The 27,893-nt window shown below is 41.1% G+C and overlaps 1 protein-coding gene across 5 annotated transcripts in view; it reads left to right on the top strand.

The window, feature by feature from the left end:
* The window catches only part of evla (Enah/Vasp-like a), an 82,777-nt gene that overhangs the window by 53,973 nt on the left and 911 nt on the right, over positions 1-27,893 (top strand). For 2 of the 5 annotated variants that reach the window (XM_063007123.1, XM_063007125.1), the window contains exons 4-13: positions 3,996-4,053; positions 9,801-9,862; positions 11,726-12,370; positions 14,706-14,923; positions 18,733-18,854; positions 18,984-19,020; positions 19,116-19,152; positions 21,661-21,721; positions 26,844-26,904; positions 27,822-27,879. In XM_063007123.1, the coding sequence (XP_062863193.1) occupies positions 3,996-4,053; positions 9,801-9,862; positions 11,726-12,370; positions 14,706-14,923; positions 18,733-18,854; positions 18,984-19,020; positions 19,116-19,152; positions 21,661-21,721; positions 26,844-26,904; positions 27,822-27,879 (1,359 nt within the window). The remainder of the gene's footprint in view (positions 1-3,995; positions 4,054-9,800; positions 9,863-11,725; positions 12,371-14,705; positions 14,924-18,732; positions 18,855-18,983; positions 19,021-19,115; positions 19,153-21,660; positions 21,722-26,843; positions 26,905-27,821; positions 27,880-27,893) is intronic. The other 3 variants (XM_063007124.1, XM_063007127.1, XM_063007126.1) reach the window with 3 other exon arrangements.

Below are 27,893 nucleotides of genomic sequence, written 5' to 3'. Positions count from 1 at the left end.
GTTTCATCTGACCACATGATATTCTCCCAATCCTCTTCTGGATCATCCATAAGCTCTCTGGCAAACTTCAGACGGGCCTGGACATGTACTGGCTTAAGCAAGGGGACACGCCTGGCACTGCAGGATTTGAGTCCCTCTTGGCGTAGTGTGTTACTGATGGTAGCCTTTGTTACTTTGGTCCCAGCTCTCTGCAGGTCATTCATCCGTGTAGTTCTGGGATTTTTGCTCACCGTTCTCATGATCATTTTGACCCCACGGGATCGAGGGAGATTATCAATGGTCTTGTATGTCTTCCATTTTCTTACAATTGCTCCCACAGTTGATTTATTCACACCAACCTGCTTGCCTATTGTAGATTCACTCTTCCCAGCCTGGTGCAGGTCTACAATTTTCTTCCTGGTGTCCTTCGACAGCTCTTTGGTCTTGGCCATGGTTGACTGTTTGAGGCTGTGGACATGTGTCTTTTATACAGATAACAATGTCAAACCGGTGCCATTAATACAGGTAATGAGTGGAGGACAGAAGAGCTTCTTAAAGAAGTAGTTACAGGTCTGTAAGAGCCAGAAATCTTGCTTGTTTGTTATTGACCAAATACTTATTTTCCACCATAATTTACAAATAAATTCTTTAAAAATCCTACAATGTGATTTCCTGAATTTTTTTTTCTCATTTTGTCTCTCATAGTTGAAGTGTACCTATGATGAAAATTACAGACCTCTCTCATCTTTCTAAGTAGGAGAACTTGCACAATCAGTGGCTGACTAAATACTTTTTGGCCCCACTGTATGCAGTTAACATCCTTATGGAAAAAAACCTTGAAACTCAATGCCTTTTGTTTGATTGATTGATTGATTTACTTTATTGATCCCCGAAGGGAAATTGCTTAATTAAACTTAACGCCACTCCCAAACCAATTTATGTCGAGTTTAGGTCAGTCAATACTTTGTCAACTAGTCTACCGTCATCTCTTTAATACTAAAATTTTACTTAAATAAGCTGATAAACAAATGTACGTTTTTATTCAGCTTCAATTAAAAAAGCACATTAACTACTCAAGAAATATTTAATAGCCACACCAAAAACAATTTCACTTTTGCTTTTTTAAAAGCTATAGGCAAGCATTATATATTGTTCAGCTAAAACATTAGAATCAACTCTGACATTGGGCATTGTATGTGCTGGTTGATACATTAAATGTTGGCCAGATTGTATTAAAAGGCCCCTCCATAATAACCTGAGTGACTTTGATAAGGGACAGATTTGCGAGGGTCAGCAAAGGGTACTCACTGGCAGCCACAGTGATAAACCACTGAAAGGTTGTTGGTTGAATAAGACTCATTAATGCCAAAGGACATAAAGGCTATCGCTACTGTGGCTCAGATTGCAACTAATTTTAATTATGTGGTGAAGTGAATGTGTCACAACACACAGTGCATCAAACCCCTCTGTGTTTGGTGCTGTGTAGTTGCAGGCTAGTCAAAGTGTCCATGCATGTTTGCTCCTGTCCATTGTGAAAAAGCTCCTACAATGGAGATGCAGGCTGGACATCTGAGCAATAGAAGATGCTTAGCTGGTCAGATGAATCCTGTTTTCTCCAAGATTATATGGATGGCCAGTGCATGTGTGCTTTGTTCACCAGGATGCACTGCAGGATGGCCCACCCTGTTTCATACAGTAGTTGAAGGATGAACTGGTACCAGATATCATAGGATGTTTTATGGAGTTCATAGCTTGGCAGGACAGAGCTGTTTTGATTGTATTATGGATGGGTGGTCCAAATGTTTTAGATCATAAGTGTATATACAGTGGGGTCAAAAAGTTTTTAGTCAGCCTCTGATTGTGCAAGTTCTCCTACTTAGAAAGATGAGAGAGGTCTGTAATTTTCATCATAGGTACACTTCAACTATGAGAGACAAAATGAGAAGAAAAAAATCCAGGAAATCACAGGATTTTTTAAGAATTTATTTGTAAATTATGGTGGAAAATAAGTATTTGGTCACCCACAAACAAGCAAGATTTCTGGCTCTCACAGACCTGTAACTTCTTCTTTAAGAAGCTCTTCTGTCCTCCACTCGTTACCTGTATTAATGGCACCTGTTTGACTTCGTTATCTGTATAAAAGACACCTGTCCACAGCCTCAAACAGTCAGACTCCAAACTCAACCATGGCCAAGACCAAAGAGCTGTCGAAGGACACCAGGAAGAAAATTGTAGACCTGCACCAGGCTGGGAAGAGTGAATCTACAATAGGCAAGCAGGTTGGTGTGAATAAATCAACTGTGGGAGCAATTGTAAGAAAATGGAAGACATACAAGACCATTGATAATCTCCCTTGGGGTCAAGATCTCATCCCGTGGGGTCAAAATGATCATGAGAACGGTGAGCAAAAATCCCAGAACTACACGGAGGGACCTGATGAATGACCTGCAGAGAGCTGGGACCAAAGTAACAAAGGCTACCATCAGTAACACACTACGCCAAGAGGGACTCAAATCCTGCAGTGCCAGGCATGTCCCCTTGCTTAAGCCAGTACATGTCCAGGCCCATCTGAAGTTTGCCAGAGAGCATATGGATGATCCAGAAGAGGATTGGGAGAATATTATGTGGTCAGATGAAACCAAAATGGAACTTTTTGGTAAAAACTCAACTCGTCGTGTTTGGAGGAAGAAGAAGAACCCAAGAACACCATACCTACTGTGAAGCATGGGGGTGGAAACATCATGCTTTGGGGCTGTTTTTCTGCAAAGGGGACAGGACGACTGATCCGTGTTAAGGGAAGAATGAACGGGGCCATGTATCGTGAGATTTTAAGCCAAAACCTCCTTCCATCAGTGAGAGCATTGAAGATGGAACGTGGCTGGGTCTTCCAGCATGACAATGATCCCAAACACACCGCTCGGGCAACGAAGGAGTGGCTCCGTAAAAAGCATTTCAAGGTCCTGGAGTGGCCTAGCCAGTCTCCAGACCTCAACCTAATAGAACATTTGTGGAGTCCGTGTTTCCCAGCGACAGCCCCAAAACATCACTGCTCTAGAGGAGATCTTCATGGAGGAATGGGCCAAAATACCAGCTACAGTGTGTGCAAACCTGGTGAAGATTTACAGGAAACGTTTGACCTCTGTAATTGCCAACAAAGGTTATGTTACAAAGTATTGAGTTGAACTTTTGTTATTGACCAAATACTTATTTTCCACCATAATTTACAAATAAATTCTTTAAAAATCCTACAATGTGATTTCCTGGATTTTTTTTCCTCATTTTGTCTCTCATAGTTGAAGTGTACCTATGATGAAAATTACAGACCTCTCTCATCTTTCTAAGTAGGAGAACTTGCACAATCAGTGGCTGACTAAATACTTTTTGACCCCACTGTATACTATTGTCATGACTAAGTAAACTAAAAAACATGAAATTATATAGCGTTTATAGAGCCACTCAGCTATTTACCCAATACTTCTTAAAAGCTACTTAATTTGTAATTGAAATTAACAATGCTATTACTTTTTTACTGGGAAATGTACTTAAACTGTTTTGCTACCTATAATGATCCTACTGCCCATCATTCCTCACTGTGTTACTGGAACTAACTGTATAGATGGAATTAAACCGTATTACTCAATATCAGATAAGCAGACGGGTAACAACAGCAATACTCCCACACCAGGCGCCTGGGCATCATCTAAATAATCTAATAGCCATGCTTTTACCTATAAGTTTGTCTACATGAATCTGTCAGATAGCAGAGTAATGTTGGAGCTGGGATAGGATGTAATTACAATTGAAAGAGGCTTACCAGACATTCTTATTGACACACTTACAGTATTGCTGAAGTAGACATTTATATATTTTTTGAAATGTAAACATTTTAACTATGTATTAGGAATTAAAGAAGCTACTGTTATGCTGTACAGTATATTTGTCAGTCCTCTATCTTATTAGAGTAGTTTCGTTCTTGTAAAAAAAATTTTCAAGAAAGTTTTCCATGTGTTTTGCAGGTCCTGCTGGTCAGCGGCAAAATGGACCGGCGACTGATGACACAGAAGCACAAAGGAGGTGAGTAGTGCAATATTTATTTATATTTAACATTAATGTGAGATAAAACAAGATGAGTCTGACTTGAAAATTCACTTGAGCAAAAAAGTCAAATAGATAAGCCTAATGTGGTAAAATGGTTTAAAACGGTTATAAAACTACATTTTTGTGGGTAAATACCTCAATTTTATGCTAAAAGATATGAGAGACATGTTTATTGTAATAAATTAACTGAACTGAGACTTCTCCTATAATGATTAATAAGATTGGAGAATACAGAATCTCTTAAGATCTGCCAGGCTCCTGGGTTCTCTCTTGTGGACCCTCCTTATTAGCTCACCACACAGGTTTTCTACTGAGGTTTAGATCAGCAGACAGGGATGTCCATAAAAAAAAACTTGATTCTGTGCTTATCAAACTATTTTTGTTAGGTTTGTGTACATGGTTTGGGTTATTGTACTGCTGAAAGGTTTAACTACTATTTAGTTCATGACACCATGTATCCTAACAAGGCCTTTGTAGGAAAACAGTTCCAAAATACACTATAAAGCCAATGTATGTGTATGTGCTTATTACCATTTTTAGCCACACACATTGGTGTTTACAAAGCTTTTAACTTTGTGGCATCAGTTTGTAACCATGTACATAACGCATAATCATTAACTCTAGTACTACCGTATAGAGCACTGAAATTAACTCTACTAAACAGTTTAGAAATGAATTGGAACATTGATTGTGAATTAGGCACTCTAGTTAAACACAAGTGCTTGACTTCAGAATTACACCAATTTCCACAGACACACCCATGGTTTGGAATTGGATGTTGACCATATAGTGCATTAAAGCTCCTCCACCATACTTAACAGTAGGAACTAGGATATTTTTGTGTAGTCATTCTCTTTACACCAAACCCAATTTCACTTTTTGAAATAAAATTTGTATGTTATGTTGGCACATTTAAAAGAAGGACCTATTTTTTCAATTTTTTCTTACTTCCAACATCCAGCTAATGGGTAGACTGCTTGACTAGTTCAGGTGTAAGTTCTACTGGTTATCCAGAGCTTTGTGAGAAAACAGCTCCAAAATACGGTGTATTGCTAAATTTATGTGACCATCCCTCCTAATTATTGAGTCCAGGCATTTCAGTCACACCCATTACTAACAGGTGTATTGAATCAGTTATATTAAGTAAATGTTTTAAAATACACTCCTGGGCAAAATAGGCCAGATCCAAAATTCATTATTGGTCCTAACAAGAAATCATTGGTAATAAAATTAGCAAGAAGTAAGCAAATGTACTCCTGAGACCTGTGTCACTATTTGCTCGCTGCTTGTTGCTACAGTTAACTGTTGGGGGAAACAGGAATTTCAGGTTTTTGTATGCATAGATACATTCATATAAAAATTTAGTTTGATATAAAACTTAAACTGACAAGTTTGGGTGTTTTCCAGAATAATTTATTTCTTGTTTTTAGTGTAATTTTAGTTTGGCGTTTTTTGTTTTTTTGTTTGTTAACTATGTAGAATCAATCTGCCCTGACAAATGCACACCAAAATGTTGTGGAAAGTCTTCTAAAAAGAGTAAGGACTAGATCGTTGCAGGTGTTGAAGTGAAGCTTAATCCTAATGCCCATAGTTAAGAATGGGCAAGCCGTAGCCTAGTGGTTAAGACACAGGACTAGTAATACAAAGGTTTCCTGGTTCAAACCTCACCACTGCTAGGTTGCTGATGTTGGGCCCTTGAGCAAGGCCCTTAACCCTCAGTTGCTCAGACTGTATACTGTAATGTAAGTCGCTTTGGATAAAGGCGTCTGCTAAATGCCAAAAATGTAAATGTAAAGAATGTCTAGCTAGCCCATTCGCCATATAGTGTAAATATGTCTCAGTGTGTACACGATCAGCCATAACATTAAAACCATCTTCTTGTTTCTACACACATTGTCCATTTTATCAGCTCCACTTACCATATAGAAGCACTTTGTAGTTCTACAATTACTGACTGTAGTCCATCTGTTTCTCTACATGCTTTGTTAGCCCCCTTTCATGCTGTTCTTCAATGGTCAGGACTCTCCCAGGACCACTACAGAGTAGGTATTATTTGGGTGGTGGATCATTCTCAGCACTGCAGTGACAGGCTAAAAAAGTATGTAGAGAAATAGATGGACTACAGTCAGTAATTGTAGAACTACCAAGTGCTTCTATATGGTAAGTGGAGCTGATAAAATGGACAGTGAGTGTAGAAACAAGGAGGTGGTTTTAATGTTATGGCTGATCAGTGTACATTTATATAAAGATTTACATGTTATAAAACTTAAACTAACAAGTTTGGGTGTTTTCCAGAATATCTCATTTCTTTTTTAGTGTAATTTTGGTTTGGCCTTTTTATATGTTCTTAACCATGTAGAAATAATCTGCTCTGACAAATGTTTGTTTATTAGGATTTTAACGTCATGTTTTACACTTTTGGTTACATTCATGACAGGAAACGGTAGTTACTCATTACATAAGGTTTATTAGTTCACACAAGGTTATATCGAACACAGTCCTGGACAATTTAGTATCTCCAGTTCACCTCACTTGCATGTCTTTGGACTGTGGGAGGAAACCGGAGCACCCGGAGTAAACCCACGCAGGCACGGGGAGAACATGCAAACTCCACACAGAAAGGACCCGGACCGCCCCACCTGGGGATCGAACCCAGGACCTTCTTGCTGTGAGGCGACAGTGCTACCCACTTAGCCGCCCCTCTGACAAATGCACACCAAAATGTTGTGAAAAGTCTTCTAATTCTAAGAAGAGTCAAGACTAGATCGTTGCAGGTGTTGAGGTGAAGCTTAATCCTAATGCCCAGAGTTAGGGAATGTCTAGCTAGCCCATTCGCCATATAGTGTAAATATGGCTCTGTGTGTATATGCTGTATTTTCAAGGCACTTCTCAAGTGGCACGATTTGCCCTGTCGATTTTTGCCCTCTTGTGGTTAAATGAAGTAAAACCTTTATGACGACTTGCTGAAACTTAGGTTGCAGTAGCACTAAAACGGCTGCTGGTGAGCATATCACATTGTGCATTTCGAGATCTTTGATCCTGACCAGTGGTCAAATATTTTTAGTGGGCTATTTTGCTTGTTAGAGCTAAATCAAGCCAATTTACCTGCAATGTAGTATCGCCTTAGGAGACAATCATATCTTGTGTACTAAGATCATACAAAAGGCAATCACATCTGTCAAAGCATTCGTCATTTACCAAAGCATCAACACCAGTGGCACATGCATATGTTAGCACTTAGCGTTATCATAGACAAGGGCTGGTAAATTCCAATTAAAATGAATTAAAATGTTTAGTATTTACTACAATAAAATAACGAAAATCCATGAAGAGGTCAAATCTGTTTCTTATACATAATTTTTTTTTAAATAAAAATATAATATAAATATATACATTAATTAGGGTGACCATATATATATTTTTTTTTTAAAAAGGACGCCTGGTTCGGGGAAGGAAGGGGGGGTGGGGTTATTTCATGTCGTTGGCTATGTGTATGGGGTAGCGGTTTAAATAGTTGACAAATGAGTCAATAACAATCCAGCTGTGTTACTGAACTTTAATAAATGTACAGCTGCTCTTTAACAAATGCCTTTATGGTCAGATAATCTTATTCCTTCACATTCAGCGTTAAGCCCTAAACCATAATAACTACAAATTAAAAAACAGTTGTCACCTATAAATAAAAATCCCTTTTTTTTTTTTTTTTTAATTATCTATTTTTTCCCACTTTTTTCCCCCAATTTTTTATCCCCATTCTAATCGTGTCCCATTACCCTGATTGTGTCCTCTATACTGATTCGACCCTTTTGCCGCTGACTGAGGACGCCACTCAACTGACTTGCGCCCCCTCCGGCACGCAATCAGTACAGCTTGCATTTTGCACCTGCACGAGCCAAGTTCATACACCAAGAGACACTGCGCACACCCCCCTCAATGTTATTCCTCAGCCCTGTGCAGGCGCCGTCAGTCAACCAGCAGGGGCCTCAGTTGTACCAGCTATGAGGACCTATGCTCCGACTCTACCCCTAAGCCCCTGAACACCAGCCAAACGTTGTTCATACTGCCGCCCAACCCAGTCGGAAAGGCAGAGCTGAGTTTCGATACGATGTATCTAGAAACCCAACTCTGGTGCGCTAGCGTACTTTACCGCTGCGCCACCTGAGCGGCACCCTATTTTTAAGTTTCTTTGATGTATTGTACAATCGTATCAGCTGACTTATTAGGAGTGTTTTTAACTTAAATTTAATTCACTTTAATTACTTGCTCCCATCAGTAGAAACCCAGCAGTAAGATGTGTCTTCTAGTGCTTGCTGAGCAATTTCCACAGAATGCAGCGCCATCACGATGTTGACGAGAGCCTCTGTGTTAGTACGTGCACGTGAAAATCAGACTTATTTTAACAAAACAGATGCACTCCTAAAAAGACCTAAAAACAAACCAATGCAAACCAATGCAAAAACATACACACAGAATAGCGAGTGCAGACTAGAAAATCTGAATCCCGGAAATCCCGGCGGGACGCATTTTTTAGGTTTCAAAAAGAGAACATGTCCGGGAAAAACAGGATGTATGGTCACCCTACATTAATACCACCTTTCAGCTAGTTGCATTTGCTAAATCCCAGATAAACACCTTTCACTCCTTTAGAACTTAGTGCACAAAACCTCCAGTGACCTTTCAGATTAATTTACAGATTTGTTTTGTCATTAACTAAAAATTGTGAAACTAAAAATGTATATATTTTTGTAATTATTTTACTTAAGTAAGAGTAAACCTTAATATACCTTCTAGGATTCTATCACCCACTTCTGGTCAGTATTAAATTAAATATAATGAATTCATTCATGTTATGTCATCAGTGCTGGCAATGTTCTAAGCCATTCTTCAAAATAGGAAAACACAAAATGCAGTTTTTTAAAGGGAAGTTAAGGTAAGCTGTATATTTTTCAGTCTGTTAACATCCATGGTAGCTGCTATGTTATTGTTAGAGGGATCAGGCTAAGTGCATGGAAAAGTGAAAGTACACCCCCTTTCAGTTCTCTGTTTTTTAACTGTCAGTGTGTAAATAACAATTGTGTAGCGCTCACCAACATCTATAAAGTCTCCTTTAGACTGATGAAACTAAGCTGGTGAGGTTTAATGATCATGCACAGTGCCACATATGGCCAAACCCAAGTTTTAACGTATCACCACACCAACACTTCATACCAGATGTCAATGGTGATGGTAGAGGAGTGATGATTTGGGCTTGTTTGCAGCTACAGGACATAGAAAACTTGCAGTCATTGAGCAGAATATTAGTAAAACAAATGTGAGGACATCTGCCCAGAAGCTTAAGCTGGGCCAAAACTGGGTTATGCAACAGGACAGTGATCCCAAGCATACCAGCACATTTTAGAGATTTAAATTCCTAAAGGAGAAAAATCTGGGTGTTGGACTGGCCAAGTGAAAGTCCAGACCTTAACTCTGTTGAGATTCTGTGGCAGGATTTTAAGAGAGCTGTGGATAAACGAATGCCCTCAAATATTAATAAAAGAAGTAATGTTGTAAAGAAACATGACCCAAAATACCTCCAGAATGATGTGAGAGAGAATGAACTCCTACAGAACTCCTTGCAATATTTACTTTAAGTTTATATAACTACAAGCTGAAAGTCTGACTTTGGTAAAGCAAGATAATGATGGTTCAGTCTTCTAGTAACATTTGGTAAAATTTGTCTGTAGACACATGATGGAACAGCACCAAATGCAGATCGAAAGGGAGCGACGAACATCTGGCTCAGCAGGTAACAATTTTTAAAATGTTATTAAAGACTAAAAAGAGCCAGTGATAGCTCAGTGGTTAAGGTACTGGACTAGTAAACAGAAGGTTGCCGGTTCAAGCCCCGCCACCACCAAGTTGCCACTGTTGGGTCCCTGAGCAAGGCCCCATTGTGTTCTGCTCACTGTGTAAGTCGCTTTGGATAAAAGCGTCTGCTAAATGCTAAAAATGTAAATGTAAAATGTAAAAAAGCATACATGCACATGAATACACATACACACAATCCTACAAATAAAGGTTTCCCAAAAACATCCTTTTCACCAAGTATCTGCAGGCTTCTGGACCAAACTTGTCCCAGTAAATCTGTTAATGGAAATTCATCCTCCTGATCTCACAGTTTCCAATGTAATTAGATTTCTCGTTCACATGTGCTTTCTGTCTCTGCCAGCTATGCTTTGTGCCATATTTACCCATGTATCAGTCCAGCTCAGACAGGCATATATTTGCATAAAAAAGTTTGTGAACTCTTTGGAATGACCTTGTTTTGCATTATTTACTCATAACATGTGGTCTGATATTCATCCAAGTCACGATAACAGACTAAATTTTTCTGATTAAGCCAATAACACACTGTTGTACTTAAGCACATTGAATTGTTGTTCACAATGCAACCGGAAATAAATAAGTCAACCCTTTTATTTATTAATGGTTTAAATCTTCAACCAAGGTAGAACAATACTGTGGCTAAAAAGCCACTAACAAAAAGATGATTACCACAAACAGCATGGCCAAAATAACGGAAACAAAGTCACAGTTGAAATACACAAAAATATCCACAGCCTGCAATGGAGACAGTGGATAGCGCAGAATTGAGACAGTTGTTGCAATATGACAGCCTGCTTTTGCCATCTGTGACAACTCGGTTCTTGACAGTTAAGGGAAAGATAGAATTCTCAAAATCATCCAGAAAAGACAGTGCACAAGTGGAATCCCAACCACACCAACTGGCATAACGTCAGATCCCGCTGTCTCACCCTACTTCCCACCAGTTTGACCCCAAACATGCCATGTGGTCCCTCACTCACATGTATGCCCCAGTACACACCTCCTCACCCCCGGTGGTTAGTCTTCCTCTAGTGCCCTACAATAACGGCTCCTCCAAAGTCCCTACTAATACTAACAACCAGTCAGAAAACTGTTACCTTTCTGTCCCCACCCACAATGTTCAAGGCCACTCCCACCTGCAACAAATTGCTTCTCCTTTCCACCCAGAGCATAACATGGATTTACGGGCGACGTCCGCTCCGGAAAAGGGATATAGAATGACCGAAACTACCGAGCAGCCTAGCATCATGGCTTTGTAGAAAAGCAGGTGTGCCAACACAGGAGCTGGCAAGTGTGAAAGGGAGAAACTGTGATGTATAGAAAAACTTCCACCTGAAGCGAGTTACCACTTACAAGATGCAGGTGATTGTATAGCTATATGTTTAGCAATGCACATTTTGCTTTTGGTTTGTAGGTTGCCCACTTCTAGAGATTATTAATAACAGTACCAGATTTACTCATTTTGTAGACAGTGTAGGAACAGTTTTGTAGACTTTTCTTTAAGGGTGCTTTGAAATAAAAAATCTGACCACAATTAAAAGGTTCACAAACTTTTTTTCTGGCAACTGTATCCCATAAGTCCATACACATTTTATTTTAATTAAGTTACAGCATGGGCCACATGTGTGGTCAAAATGCTGCTCAAGTCTCATTTTACTTTTTTTCTTAATGGTGTTTCAGTTTTTCATTTTTTGAATTTTCATCACTCTCACTTTTCTCTCCTTCTGTTTGTCACTTGTTCTTGTCCTCTCTCTCTTTTTCTCTCTCATTTTCCGTCTGTCAGTCTCCACCCTTCAGTTTAAGGTGTCCACCTCTCAGTCTGACACCCTGCCACCAGAATACAAGCAGTACCGTGCCAACACTCTCCCCTCCTATGCCCGCCTTGCACCTTCTCCCCCTTCCTCCTCAGGCTCCTCCCCGTCCTTGCAGGAGCAAGCGGGCATCTCTCATGCAGCAGACTCCTCTCAGAAAAAGACTCAGCAGCTTTCTCAGCTTTCTACCTCCCTGGCCTCTGCCTTCTCCCCTGTGCATCCAGGGGCCACTCTGCCATCCAGAAACGTGCGTCAGATCCCGCTGTCTCCCCCTACTTCCCGCCAGATTGACCCCAAACATGCCAGGTGGTCCTCCACTCACATGCATGCCCCCGTACACACCTCGGTGGCCATCCCCAAGCCAGTCAAGACTGTCAGCCTACCTCTAGTGCCCCACAACAACGGCTCACCCAAAGTCCCCACTAATACTAACAACCAGTCAGAAAACTGTTACCTTTTCGTCCCCACCCACAATGCTCAAGGCCACGCCCACCTACAACAAATTGCTCCTCCTTTCCACCCAGAGCGGCAGTATCATGGCACACCTCCCTCTTATAGTTCTTTGTTACCAGAGCCCGCACCCGCTCGTGTCTCTCAGGCTGCCACAACACCCAGCAGTAAGTAACAGACACCATCCAGCTGTTTGTACAGTGTGTGTACTTCACTACAGTTTTCACACACACTGTTCACAGCTGTCTTACCACACAGGACTGACGACACACAAAGCTCACACACTTCTGAAAGAACATAAATGTTTAAGACACTACGCTCAATGTACTGGTGTTTGTTGGAAATACACAATATTTATCATGCTGTCGGGTCACTTGTGTGCTGTCACAGTCACGGCCTTACAACTGATATGGTCATTATAACAGAGAGCTTTTCACATCACTTTTTGTATGGCTTTCTTTTTGTTTGGTAGTCTCTAAGCCTAGAGCTTGCTTGGCTGTGGACAGTGTCACTTTCAGCAGCTTCTTATTAATGGCAGTCCTTTGTCGGTTGCTCTTGAATTGCATCAGTCAGACAATTAGCCTGCCAGTATATACACTGATCAGCCATAACATTAAAACCAGCTCCTTGTTTCTGCACTCACTGTCCATTTTATCAGCTCCACTTACCATATAGAAGCACATTGAAGTTCTACAATTACTGACTGTACTTCATCTATTTCTCTACATACCTTTTTAGCCTGCTTTCACCCTGTTCTTCAATGGTCAGGACCCCCACAGGACCACCACAGAGCAGGTATCATTTAGGTGGTGGATCATTCTCAGCACTGCAGTGACACTGACATGGTGGTGGTGTGTTAGTGTGTGTTGTGCTGGTATGCGTGGGTCAGACACAGCAGCGCTGCTGGAGTTCAAATACAGTGTCCACCTCTTAACTAGTTTTTCCACCTTGTAGATGTAAAGAGGCGATCGCTCATCTTTTGCTGCCATTTGAGTTGGTCATCTTTTAGTCCTTTATCAGTGGTCACAGGACGCTGCCCATGGGGCACTGTTGGCAGGATATTTTTGATTGTTGGTCTATTCTCAGTCCAGCATTGACAGTGAGGTGTTTAAAAACTCCATCAGCGCTGTTGTGTCTGATCCACTCATACCAGCACAACACACACTAACACACCACCACCATGTCAGTGTCACTGCGGTGCTAAGAATGATCCACCACCCAAATAATACCTGCTCAGTGGTGGTCTTGGGAGAGTCCTGACCATTGAAGAACAGCATGAAAGGGGGCTAACAAAGCATGCAGAGAAACAGATGGACTACAGTCAGTAATTGTAGAATTACAAAGTGCTTCTATATGGTAAGTGGAGCTGATAAAATGGACAGTGAGTGTAGAAACAAGGAGGTGGTCTTAATATTACGCCTGATCGTTGTATAGCATATAGCATATTCTAACCTTGGCAAAAATACCACTTTTTTATACTTGCAGTTTTTGCCATAGTTGATCTTGGAAGCCAATGTTGTGCATTAACTTGTATTAGCATTATACAGTAGGTAAACTCACAAGTCATGTGACATGTCCATAGTCTATTTAGATATTCAAACTAAACTTAATATAAATATTAAGTTAAATAAATACTTCTCAAAGTTTCAGCCTGTGGTGGATACTGCTTTTGTACCAAATCATGATTACAATCACCTGTTTACATTACATAATTATTTACTTTTTTACCTCATTACTAGCCCTAAATTGCCCCCATCCCAACTCTTTTGGAATCTGTTGCAGGCCTGAAATGCAGGATTTTTTGTTTGTTTATTTACAAATGAAATTTTGATCAAACAAAACATTAAATATTTCAGGTTCATGATGTCTGCAATGAAATAAAAGTCAAAGTGGATGTAGGACACACTGTGTTTTTAGAAATTTGCATTTTTCGTATTGTCCCAATTCTTTCTGATTTGAGGTTGTAGAACTCACCTGTGTCGAAACCAAAATATTATATATTTATTTTGCCTATACTTTTTTGACTATTGTTTTATTTGACTAAAACCTTCAACATCATGTGATATTTCTATAATCTAACAGGTAAAAATACCTATTTATTAATTTTAATGGTTTGAGCTCTTCAAACTTCAACTCTTCTTAATATTAGACAAAGCAAGAAAGCCCTAGTCAAGTCCTGACCCGAACATCACTAAGATACTGTGGCAGGACCTTAAATGTACAGTTAATGCTTAAAAGTCATCTAGTGTGGCTAAATAAACACAGCTTTGGGAAGAAGAGTGGGTAAAACTCCTCCACAGCAATGTTAATTACTGATCTCCAGTTCCAAAAAGTGTTTGGTTGAAGGTTGATGTTCTGTCTAAAATAATTAAAATGACCCTCAGATCTTGTATGTATAGTGACAGAAAAAATATTTGCCCCTCCTGACGTCCATTATTTTTTACAAGTTTTAAGTAAGTTAATATATAAAGCATTTTCACTTATCTTTCTGTTGTTTTTCAGCAGGTCCACCCGTCCCTCCAGGACACCCATCCATGATCTCTGCGACTCCCCCTCTTCATTCCTCTGCTCCTGTTCCCTTGGTGGGTCCTCCAGCTCCTCCGCCCCCGCCTGGACCTCCTCCACCTGTCGCAGCACCTCCTCCGAACCCACCTTCTGTACTTGCTCCATCGGGTCTGGCTGCAGCTCTGGCTGGGGCGAAACTGCGCAAAGTGCAGAGGGTGAGTTGAGTGGTTACTGCTTACAGGGCACAGTAATGCTCAGATGTTAATAAATTGTGATACTTCATGAGTTGGAAATAATTATTTTTTGTTCTACTTTTGCATTTTCTCCTCTTCTTCCCTATGTAGTCACATACAATTCCCTAATTCTAATTGCCACTGCAGTTGCAGAACCCCACCCTATCACATGCCTCCTCTGACACGCTCACAGAGAGCACAATCGCGAATGGAATGTTACACACTATTATCTTTGAATCAACCATCCCTCATGCATGCATCTTGACCAGCCAGCAGGGGCCGCAATTGTAGCAGCAATGAAAAACCAATTTGACCTTCCCTCCCTCAGGCACAGCCAATTGTTTGTGTTTGTGTGCCTGGCCAGTCACTGGTATTAGAACTTTGGAGCTCCAAAGAGATCTTAGTGGTGGTGGGCTAGAACATTAGACAAGTGGGGCAGTTGTAGCCTAGTGGTTAAGGTACTGGACTAGTAATCAAAAGGTCACTGGTTCAAGCCCCATCACTGCCAGGTTATCACTGCTGGGCCTTTGAGCAAGGCCCTTAACCCTCAATTGCTTAGACAGTATACTATCACAGTACTGTAAGTCACTTTGGATAAAGGCGTCTTGCTAAATGCAGAGAATGTAAATGTAAATAGACTATTTGCACCTATCAACCAGCAATATTCAAGCAATATACAAGATGCATTTGTTGACAAACTGGAGATCCTCTGCCCATCTTTGCAAAAAGACTCAGCTTTTTGTGGATACTTCTTTTGTACCAAATCATGATTACAATCACCTGTTGACATCACCTGCCTGAAAGCATATAATTATTACGTTTTTACCTGATTACTAGCCCTAAAATGCCTTGCATGCCTGAAATGAATGAAAGGAATGAATGTACAGTATATTAACAAATGAAATGTTGACCAGACAAAGCATGAAATGTCTCAGGTTCATGCTGTCTGCAATAAAATAAAAGTCTAATTGAATCTAGGAAACACTGTTTTCATGAATTTGCATTTTACGTAGTGTCCCAACTTTTTCTGATTTGGGGGTTTCCTTATTTTCCACTTTCTCTCCATTTCCTTATTTTATTTCCTTTTTCATGTACATATATCCTTCTATGTTTGTATGATTTATTTGTTTTGTTGTACATTTCGTTGTATGTACGAATATACATATATACAGTGTATCACAAAAGTGAGTACACCCCTCACATTTCTGCAGATATTTAAGTATATCTTTTCATGGGACAACACTGACAAAATGACACTTTGACACAATGAAAAGTAGTCTGTGTGCAGCTTATATAACAGTGTAAATTTATTCTTCCCTCAAAATAACTCGATATACAGCCATTAATGTCTAAACCACCGGCAACAAAAGTGAGTACACCCCTAAGAGACTACACCCCTAAATGTCCAAATTGAGCACTGCTTGTCATTTTCCCTCCAAAATGTCATGTGATTTGTTAGTGTTACTAGGTCTCAGGTGTGCATAGGGAGCAGGTGTGTTCAATTTAGTAGTACAGCTCTCACACTCTCATACTGGTCACTGAAAGTTCCAACATGGCACCTCATGGCAAAGAACTCTCTGAGGATCTTAAAAGACGAATTGTTGCGCTACATGAAGATGGCCAAGGCTACAAGAAGATTGCCAACACCCTGAAACTGAGCTGCAGCACAGTGGCCAAGATCATCCAGCGTTTTAAAAGAGCAGGGTCCACTCAGAACAGACCTCGCGTCGGTCGTCCAAAGAAGCTGAGTGCACGTGCTCAGCGTCACATCCAACTGCTGTCTTTGAAAGATAGGCGCAGGAGTGCTGTCAGCATTGCTGCAGAGATTGAAAAGGTGGGGGGTCAGCCTGTCAGTGCTCAGACCATACGCCGCACACTACATCAAATTGGTCTGCATGGCTGTCACCCCAGAAGGAAGCCTCCTCTGAAGTCTCTACACAAGAAAGCCCGCAAACAGTTTGCTGAAGACATGTCAACAAAGGACATGGATTACTGGAACCATGTCCTATGGTCTGATGAGACCAAGATTAATTTGTTTGGTTCAGATGGTCTCAAGCATGTGTGGCGGCAATCAGGTGAGGAGTACAAAGATAAGTGTGTCATGCCTACAGTCAAGCATGGTGGTGGGAATGCCATGGTCTGGGGCTGCATGAGTGCAGCAGGTGTTGGGGAGTTACATTTCATTGAGGGACACATGAACTCCAATATGTACTGTGAAATACTGAAGCAGAGCATGATCCCCTCCCTCCGGAAACTGGGTTGCAGGGCAGTGTTCCAGCATGATAATGACCCCAAACACACCTCTAAGACGACCACTGCTTTATTGAAGAGGCTGAGGGTAAAGGTGATGGACTGGCCAAGCATGTCTCCAGACCTAAACCCAATAGAACATCTTTGGGGCATCCTCAAGCGGAAGGTGGAGGAGCGCAAAGTCTTGAATATCCGCCAGCTCCGTGATGTCGTCATGGAGGAGTGGAAAAGCATTCCAGTGGCAACCTGTGACGCTCTGGTAAACTCCATGCCCAGGAGAGTTAAGGCAGTTCTGGGAAATAATGGTGGCCACACAAAATATTGACACTTCAGGAACTTTCACTAAGGGGTGTACTCACTTTTGTTGCCAGTGGTTTAGACATTAATGGCTGTATATTGAGTTATTTTGAGGGAAGAATAAATTTACACTGTTATATAAGCTGCACACAGACTACTTTTCATTGTGTCAAAGTGTCATTTTGTCAGTGTTGTCCCATGAAAAGATATACTTAAATATCTGCAGAAATATGAGGGGTGTACTCACTTTTGTGATACACTGTATATATATATATATATAAATATAGTCAACTGTCAGTGGTATTATAACAAAGTGGAAGCAATTGGGAACGACAGCAACTCAGCCACGAAGTGGTAGCCACGTAAAATGACAGAGCGGGGTCAGCGGATGCTGAGGCACATAGTGCGCAGAGGTCGCCAACTTTCTGTAGAGTCAATCGCTACAGACCTCCAAACTTCATGTGGCCTTCAGATTAGCTCAAGAACAGTGAGTAGAGAGCTTCATGGAATGGGTTTCCATGGCCAAGCAGTTGCATCCAACCCTTACATCACCAAGCGCAATGCAAAGCGTCGGATGCAGTGGTGTAAAGCACGCCGCCACTGGACTCTAGAGCAGTGGAGACGTGTTCTCTGGAGTTCCTCTCCATCTGGCAATCCGATGGACGAGGCTGGGTTTGGTGCTTGCAAGGAGAACGGTACTTGTCTGACTGCATTGTGCCAAGTATAAAGTTTGGTGGAGGGGGGATTATGGTGAGGGGTTAATTTTCAGGAGTTAGGCTCGGCCCCTTGGTTCCAGTGAAAGGAACTTTTAATGCTTCAGCATACCAAGAGATTTTGGATTTCAATTTCATGCTCCCAACTTTGTGGGAACAGTTTGGGGATGGCCCCTTCCTGTTCCAACATGAGTGCACAGCAGTGCACAAAGCAAGGTCCATAAAGACATGGATGAGCGAGTTTGGTGTGGAAGAACTTGACTGGCCTGCACAGAGTCCTGACCTTAACCTGACAGAACACCTTTGGGATGAATTAGAGTGGAGACTGAGAGCCAGGCCTTCTTGTCCAACATCAGTGTCTGACCTCACAAATGCGCTTCTGGAAGAATAGTCAAAAATTCCCATAAACACACTCCTAAACCTTGTGGAAAGCCTTCCCAGAAGAGTTGAAGCTGTTATAGCTGCATAGAGTGGGCTGACATCATATTAAACCCTGGGTTTGTGACTGTAAACATGTCTGTTTAAACCCAGCAGCCTGAGGAGAGCTCTGCAGGCATGGGCAACGCCAAGAATGATGCTAGCCGCTCCAGCGGAGGCAGTGGGGGAGGAGGAGAGGGCCTTATGCAGGAGATGAATGCCCTTCTAGCAAGAAGGTCAGTCTGAGTAAAAACATCTAACATGGAATGATTTATTTGATACTGGTAAAGCTTGAGGTTTTATATATTTTTTTATTATAGTAATTAGTCTAACATGTTATTACAAATGAGTTTCTCTTTCTTCAGGAGGAAAGCTTCAGAAAAACCGGAAGAGAGTCAAAATGTTTGTGCATTTCCTACAATACTAATTTAAAATACTGTCAGGTCTTCTTGATTTTACCTTCAGTTAAATTAAATTAGCTGTTTTGATTTTTGCAGGAAGAGTCCAATGGCTCCCCGGCCTCACGTGGCTCAGGTCAGTAACACTTAGCAGGTATCTTTTCTATATCTGTATCTTTAGCTGTAAGAACTGGGTTTTATTATGCTTTGTGGAGGCATTTTGGCAGTTCATAACCCACTGAACCTAAATGTATTATTTTTAAATGCTTACCTGCTTTTGGTTGACTAATTCTAAATGTATAGCTTTTTTCACATGTCCCTCTTTAGTCAATACTACCTTTGTCAGATCCATATACACACATTTTTGAGATCGAGTCAAAATAGCTTAACCAGGTCAGGTCTAAATTAAGACAAATCATTGTCAAAATATTTTGTGGAGGTTTATATGCATGCATTATATCTGATGTACTCAGTGGTTTGTGTTGGCTCTGCTATGCAGCCATTGTTGGTCTCCTGAGCAAGGCCCTTAACCCTGTCTGCACCAAGGGTGCTGTACAATGGCTGACCCTGTGCTGTGACCCCAACTTGAAAAAATAGTAGTAAATATAATTAATAGAATAGAATAAAATAAGCCTTTTAGAATAGAAGTGAATAGCATAGAGGGCCTTTTGTCATATATAAGTGGGGATCTAATTAGTCGGTTCTTCAGTACGTCCTATTAACATGCAACAGTGTTTAAATTTGGTTATCGGAGAGGCAGTGGAAGGCACCTAATTTAATACGTATGTTTATTAGTATATGGCCATTATCTTTCTGAAATATACAGTCAAGCTGGAAAGTCTACACAGCCCTTGTTTATATACTGTATTTTCAAGGCACTGCTCAGATGGCACGATTTGCCCTGTCGTTTTTTGCCCTCTTGTGGTTAAATGAAGTACAGTCAAGCCGGAAAGTCTGCACACCCCTTTCATCTTCTCCACGTGTTATTATTACATTACAGACTCATTCTATAATAGGTGTATAATAGTGAAAACAGGGTTTAGAAAATATGCAATTTTATTTTAGTAACGTCTATTTGGGGGTTACATACTGTATCTGTACACACCCTTAGCCTAATACTTGGTTGATGCACCTTTGGCAGCAATTACACCTTCAAGACGTCTTGGGAAAGAAGCTACGAGCTTGGCACACTAGTTTCTGGACATTTTTGCCCATTCCTCATGGCATATCCTTGCAAGCTCCGTCAGGTTGGATGGGGAGCGTCTGTACACAGCCATTCTCAGCTCCTTCCACAGATGTTCGATTGGATTCAGGCCACTCCTTTGTTCTCTTGGCTGTGTGCTTCGGGTTGTTGTCATGTTGGAAGGTAAACCTTCGGCCCAGTCTGAGGTCCAGAGCGCTCTCGGTGTACTTAGCTGCATTCATCTTTTCCTCTATCAGGACTAGTCGTCCGGATCTCGCTGCTGAAAAACATCCCCACATCATGATGCTGCCATCGCCATGCTTCACTGTAGGGATGAGTGGTGCCTGGACGTGACGCTTGGTATTCAGGCCAAAAAGTGCAATTTTGTTTATTTCTCATGGTTTCAGAGTCCTCTAGGCCTCTCAAACTCCAAGCGGGCTGTCGTGTGCTTTTACTAAGGAGTGGATTCCGTCTGGCCACTCTAACATAAAGGCTTGATTTTGTGTAGAATTTTGTGACAAAAAATTAAAGTCTATTATAGAATGAGTAATGTAATAAAACATGGAGAAGGTGAAAAGGGGTGTGCAGACTTTCCGGCTTGACTGTATAAGCACTTGATTGCTGTTGTACAATTGTGACCTTTACTGTCTGGTCAGGGAGCTTGCACTAGTGGTTGGGTATTTATAGGGTTCATAGTATGTCTTTTTGTACGTGGTACAGCTATCTGTAAGACCACCACTGGCATGATGGTCTCAACTTTCCTTGACCAGTTCACGTGATACAAGCAATAGAAGACTTGGCAATGATTAGACTAAGTAAAATATGATCAAGGGAGGGGGGTATGCAAGGAAAAAGCATGTGATCAGTCAGTACACCTTTATGTATAGTTGAGTAATGTGTGAAGTGAAAAAGCCACTATGATATTTCAATAATGTTAATATTATTTAAATAAAGATAAATTACACCACACATGACCAGACAACTACAACTATACATTACAATTATTTTGATAATCTATGATCTTGTAAAGCATTATGAGGATCATGAAATGTGTCCTAATATTAAAATGTGTAAGCTGCAAGAAAGAGGTGGTAAAGTGGTTAAAGATTGAAGGTTTATTGACCTTGGCTAACATTAACCGTGATTGCCTCATAAAACTGACATTTATATGGTTGCCTTTTAAAAGCATTTTTAAACAATACATGTTTAAAAAGTATAGAGAACTGGGCCTAAGATCACTGGGATTTAATAAATGTGAATTAACCTGTGGGTAGGGTTTTTGTTTTGTCTTTTGCCTTTTTTTCTAAGGAGACATCAATTGAAGTGTCTTCTTGCATGATGGGTAATAAATTATTCAGAAAACCTAAAAAAGACTGAAGCTGCACTTTCAAAGAAGCTGTATTACTGATGTCACTATGTCACATATGTTTCTTTTTTAATCCATTGACATTTGCTTTACAGATGGTTTGAAGAAGCCATGGGAGCGGGCAAATTCTTCAGACAAATCATCTGCCGCCTCAAGGTCAGTTTGACACTATCATGTATTTGTTCTGGATACTTTGGTGGTCACCGTTCCTCCATAGTACCATTATTTCCATATCCATAGAAAAGCAAATGTTGGCGGTCAGGTGGCACAGCGGTTAAACACACCAGCACACCAGAGCTGACATTTCGAACTCGTCGGATTAAAACTCCTACACGTGCCTACACGAGCAATGATTGGCTGTTGTTCTAGAGGGGTGTCGGATGGGACCTGATAACTAATGCAATTACGACCTCTGCTGGCAGATTGAAAGTTGATGTTGCCTACATAGACACAAAAGATAATGAGGATCAGGGTGTGTCTTTCCATACACAAAGCTGAGCCACATATAACCTCGCCTCATGGAGGTGAAGAGATGTAGTCGGCTACTGTACACGTGTCGGAGGGGGCGTGTGTCAGTCTCGGGTCTCCTCAACCAGGGTGGAGATCAACATCTGTAGCGAGGAATGCAATGGGATAATTGGATACGACTAAATTGGAAGGAAAATTGAGAAAAATGCCAAGAAAATGAATGCAAAAAAAGAAAAGCAAATGTTCTATGTTTTATTTGGAGCATTAGTTGGACTAAATAGCTTGGTCATTTTTTAGTTTCTTGAATCTGGGTGATTAATCCAGGCTTTTGTATGCTGATCCTGCTGATCCTGGTAAGCTGGTTTAGTTAGAGTTCCAAGCACTGAACCGTATTGTTTTTTGTTGTTATATTCTGCTCTAAGGAACACATACCTGTTAGCCCTCATTGTAGGTGTACAGTTACAGTGCTCTGTCGGTGTACAGTTAAAATAATACAGTTAACACAATCTCTTTAAAACACAGTTTTAACAATTTGTTCCAGTACCACAGGTTACTGCAGGCTTTTTTACCCCATAAATCACCCATAGTTTAAGCTGCAAATAAAATGTGCCATTCCACCCTTCTAGTGAGTCAATAGAAGATACATAATCTGTATGATACATAGAGGGCAAAACTGACTTTTTGTCTTTAAAACAAGCAGAAATGGGGACTCATCTGACCAGTTTAAGATTAGCTTGTGTTTAGACAACTCTGTGCTGTGGCTTTCCCATTGTGTAACAAAGTTTCAAGTTGCATGAATGATGTAATGATGAAATGGCTGCCTGTGTTAAGTGAAAACATTTACAAGTACTCCCGGGTGACCCGAATGATCCTTAGATGGATGATTATTCCCTCACCTGTTACCAATTCACCTGCTTATTGTGGAATGCTTGAATATTTTATAAACTGTTATTTTGCCTTTGTCCCAACTTTTTTGGAATTTGTTGCAAGCATCACATTCTAAATTTGTTTACAAACTACAATGTCAGTTAAATTAAGATTCAGAATGAACAAATTATATATATATATATATATATATATATATATATATATATATATATATATATATATATATATATACAGTGTATCACAAAAGTGAGTACACCCCTCACATTTCTGCAGATATTTAAGTATATCTTTTCATGGGACAACACTGACAAAATGACACTTTGACACAATGAAAAGTAGTCTGTGTGCAGCTTATATAACAGTGTAAATTTATTCTTCCCTCAAAATAACTCAATATACAGCCATTAATGTCTAAACCACCGGCAACAAAAGTGAGTACACCCCTTAGTGAAAGTTCCTGAAGTGTCAATATTTTGTGTGGCCATCATTATTTCCCAGAACTGCCTTAACTCTCCTGGGCATGGAGTTTACCAGAGCTTCACAGGTTGCCACTGGAATGCTTTTCCACTCCTCCATGACGACATCACGGAGCTGGCGGATATTCGAGACTTTGCGCTCCTCCACCTTCCGCTTGAGGATGCCCCAAATATGTTCTATTGGGTTTAGGTCTGGAGACATGCTTGGCCAGTCCATCACCTTTACCCTCAGCCTCTTCAATAAAGCAGTGGTCGTCTTAGAGGTGTGTTTGGGGTCATTATCATGCTGGAACACTGCCCTGCGACCCAGTTTCCGGAGGGAGGGGATCATGCTCTGCTTCAGTATTTCACAGTACATATTGGAGTTCATGTGTCCCTCAATGAAATGTAACTCACCAACACCTGCTGCACTCATGCAGCCCCAGACCATGGCATTCCCACCACCATGCTTGACTGTAGGCATGACACACTTATCTTTGTACTCCTCACCTGATTGCCACCACACATGCTAGAGACCATCTGAACCAAAGAAATTAATCTTGGTCTCATCAGACCATAGGACATGGTTCCAGTAATCCATGTCCTTTGTTGACATGTCTTCAGCAAACTGTTTGCGGGCTTTCTTGTGTAGAGACTTCAGAAGAGGCTTCCTTCTGGGGTGACAGCCATGCAGACCAATTTGATGTAGTGTGCGGCGTATGGTCTGAGCACTGACAGGCTGACCCCCCACCTTTTCAATCTCTGCAGCAATGCTGACAGCACTCCTGCGCCTATCTTTCAAAGACAGCAGTTGGATGTGACGCTGATCACGTGCACTCAGCTTCTTTGGACGACCAACGCGAGGTCTGTTCTGAGTGGACCCTGCTCTTTTAAAACACTGGATGATCTTGGCCACTGTGCTGCAGCCTAGTTTCAGGGTGTTGGCAATCTTCTTGTAGCCTTGGCCATCTTCATGTAGCGCAACAATTCGTCTTTTAGGATCCTCAGAGAGTTCTTTGCCATGAGGTGCCATGTTGGAACTTTCAGTGACCAGTATGAGAGAGTGTGAGAGCTGTACTACTAAATTGAACACACCTGCTCCCTATGCACACCTAAGACCTAGTAACACTAACAAATCACATAACATTTTGGAGGGAAAATGACAAGCAGTGCTCAATTTGGACATTTAGGGGTATAGTCTCTTAGGGGTGTACTCACTTTTGTTGCCGGTGGTTTAGACATTAATGGCTGTATATTGAGTTATTTTGAGGGAAGAATAAATTTACACTGTTATATAAGCTGCACACAGACTACTTTTCATTGTGTCAAAGTGTCATTTTGTCAGTGTTGTCCCATGAAAAGATATACTTAAATATCTGCAGAAATGTGAGGGGTGTACTCACTTTTGTGATACACTGTATATATATACAGTGGGGTCAAAAAGTATTTAGTCAGCCACTGATTGTGCAAGTTCTCCTACTTAGCTGTAATTTTCATCATAGGTACACTTCAACTATGAGAGACAAAATGAGAAAAAAAAATCCAGGAAATCACATTGTAGGATTTTTAAAGAATTTTTTTGTAAATTATGGTGGAAAATAAGTATTTGGTCAATAACAAACAAGCAAGATTTCTGGCTCTCACAGACCTGTAACTTCTTCTTTAAGAAGCTCTTCTGTCCTCCACTCGTTACCTGTATTAATGGCACCTGTTTGACCTCGTTATCTGTATAAAAGACACCTGTCCACAGCCTCAAACAGTCAGACTCCAAACTCAACCAAGACCAAAGAGCTGTCGAAGGACACCAGGAAGAAAATTGTAGACCTGCACCAGGCTGGGAAGAGTGAATCTACAATAGGCAAGCAGGTTGGTGTGAATAAATCAACTGTGGGAGCAATTGTAAGAAAATGGAAGACATACAAGACCATTGATGATGACCGTTCTCATGATCATTTTGACCCCACGGGATGAGATCTTGACCCCAAGGGAGATTTCCCTTGGGGTCAAGATCTCATCCCGTGGGGTCAAAATGATCATGAGAACGGTGAGCAAAAATCCCAGAACTACACGGAGGGACCTGATGAATGACCTGCAGAGAGCTGGGACCAAAGTAACAAAGGCTACCATCAGTAACACACTACGCCGAGAGGAACTCAAATCCTGCAGTGCCAGGCGTGTCCCCCTGCTTAAGCCAGTACATGTCCAGGCCCGTCTGAAGTTTGCCAGAGAGCATATGGATGATCCAGAAGAGGATTGGGAGAATATCATGTGGTCAGATGAAACCAAAATGGAACTTTTTGGTAAAAACTCAACTCATCGTGTTTGGAGGAAGAAGAAGAACCCAAGAACACCATACCTACTGTGAAGCATGGGGGTGGAAACATCATGCTTTGGGGCTGTTTTTCTGCAAAGGGGACAGGATGACTGATCCGTGTTAAGGGAAGAATGAACGGGGCCATGTATCGTGAGATTTTAAGCCAAAACCTCCTTCCATCAGTGAGAGCATTGAAGATGGAACGTGGCTGGGTCTTCCAGCATGACAGTGATCCCAAACACACCGCTCGGGCAACGAAGGAGTGGCTCCGTAAAAAGCATTTCAAGGTCCTGGAGTGGCCTAGCCAGTCTCCAGACCTCAACCCCATAGAAAATTTGTGGAGTCCGTGTTGCCCAGCGACAGCCCCAAAACATCACTGCTCTAGAGGAGATCTGCATGGAGGAATGGGCCAAAATACCAGCTACAGTGTGTGCAAACCTGGTAAAGACTTACAGGAAACGTTTGACCTCTGTCATTGCAACAAAGGTTATGTTACAAAGTATTGAGTTGAACTTTTGTTATTGACCAAATACTTATTTTCCACCATAATTTACAAAAAAAGTCTTTAAAAATCCTACGATGAGGATTTCCAACAGGATAACGACCCCAAACACAACCTCCAAGATGACAACTGCCTTGCTGAGGAAGCTGAAGGTAAAGGTGATGGACTAAACCCAATTGAACACCTGTGGCGCATCCTCAAGTGGAAGGTGGAGGAGTTCAAGGTGTCTAACATCCACCAGCTCCGTGATGTCATCATGGAGGAGTGGAAGAGGATTCCAGTAGCAACCTGTGCAGCTCTGGTGAATTCCATGCCCAGGAGGGTTAAGGCAGTGCTGGATAATAATGGTGGTCACACAAAATATTGACACTTTGGGCACAATTTGGACATGTTCACTGTGGGGTGTACTCACTTATGTTGCCAGCCATTTAGACATTAATGGCTGTGTGTTGAGTTATTTTCAGAAGACAGTAAATCTACACTGCTATACAAGTTGTACACTGACTACTCTAAGTTATATCCAAGTTTCATGTCTATAGTGTTGTCCCATGAAAAGATATAATAAAATATTTGCAGAAATGTGAGGGGTGTACTCACTTTTGTGATACACTGTACACACAGTTCCTTTTTACCATGTCTTTCACCTAACAGGTTGAGGCCTATTGGCAGCACCAGCGATGCAGAGACAGGAGACTTTGACAGAATGAAACAGGTATGTTCTGTAACACCATATATATATATATAAGTGAATAACACTGATTATCTCTTCATCACGGCACCTGTTAGTGGGTGGGATATTTTAGGCAGCAGGAGAACATTTTATCCTCAAAGTCAATGTGTCAGAAGCAGGAAAAACGAGTTTGACAAGGGCCAAATTGTGATGGCTAGACAATTGGGTCAGAGCATCTCCAAAACTGCAGCTCTAGTGGGGTGTTCTCGGTCTGGAGTGTACATTATCTATCGAAAGTGGTCCAAGGAAGGAACAGTGGTAAACCGGCCACAAGGTCATATTGCTCATATTGCTGAAGAAGTTAATGCTGATTCTGATAGAAAGGTGTCAGAATACACAGTGCATCACAGTTTGTTGCGTATAGGGCTGCATAGCCGCAGACCAGTCAGGGTGCCCTTGCTTACCCCTGTCCACCGCCAAAAGCACCAACAATGGGCACGTGAGCATCGGAACTGGACCACAAAGCAATGGAAGAAGGTGGCCTGGTCTGATGAATCACATTTTCTTTTACATCACTTGGATGGCTGGGTGTGTATGTGTCACTTACCTAGGGAAGACATGGCACCAGGATGCACTTTGGGAATGTGATGCTTTGGGCAATGTTCTGCTGGGAAACCTTGGGTCCTGCCATCCATGTGGATGTTACCTGACACGTACCACCTACCTAAGCATCGTTGCAGACCATGTGTGATCAATTAAATCAATATACTATACAAGGTTGCTCATCAGCTGCCCAATGACAAGTGTCAAATGCTGTATTAATGCACCTTATTTACTTAGCTTATTTTGTATTTGTTTAAGTTTTCTCTTCTTTGTTAAACTACTGGAGACCAATAATTTCCTTCGGGATAAATAAAGTCTATCTATCTATCTAAAACGACTTTTTTGTCTTTCAAAAGGAAATCTTGGAAGAGGTTGTACGTGAATTGCATAAAGTCAAAGACGAGATCATTGATGGTAAGAGTTAACAC

Source organism: Trichomycterus rosablanca, chromosome 13 (assembly GCF_030014385.1).
Source record: "Trichomycterus rosablanca isolate fTriRos1 chromosome 13, fTriRos1.hap1, whole genome shotgun sequence".
Lineage (NCBI taxonomy): Eukaryota > Metazoa > Chordata > Actinopteri > Siluriformes > Trichomycteridae > Trichomycterus > Trichomycterus rosablanca.
The sequence above is the reverse complement of the archived record's forward strand: the minus strand, read 5'-3'. Positions and strand labels throughout refer to the sequence as shown.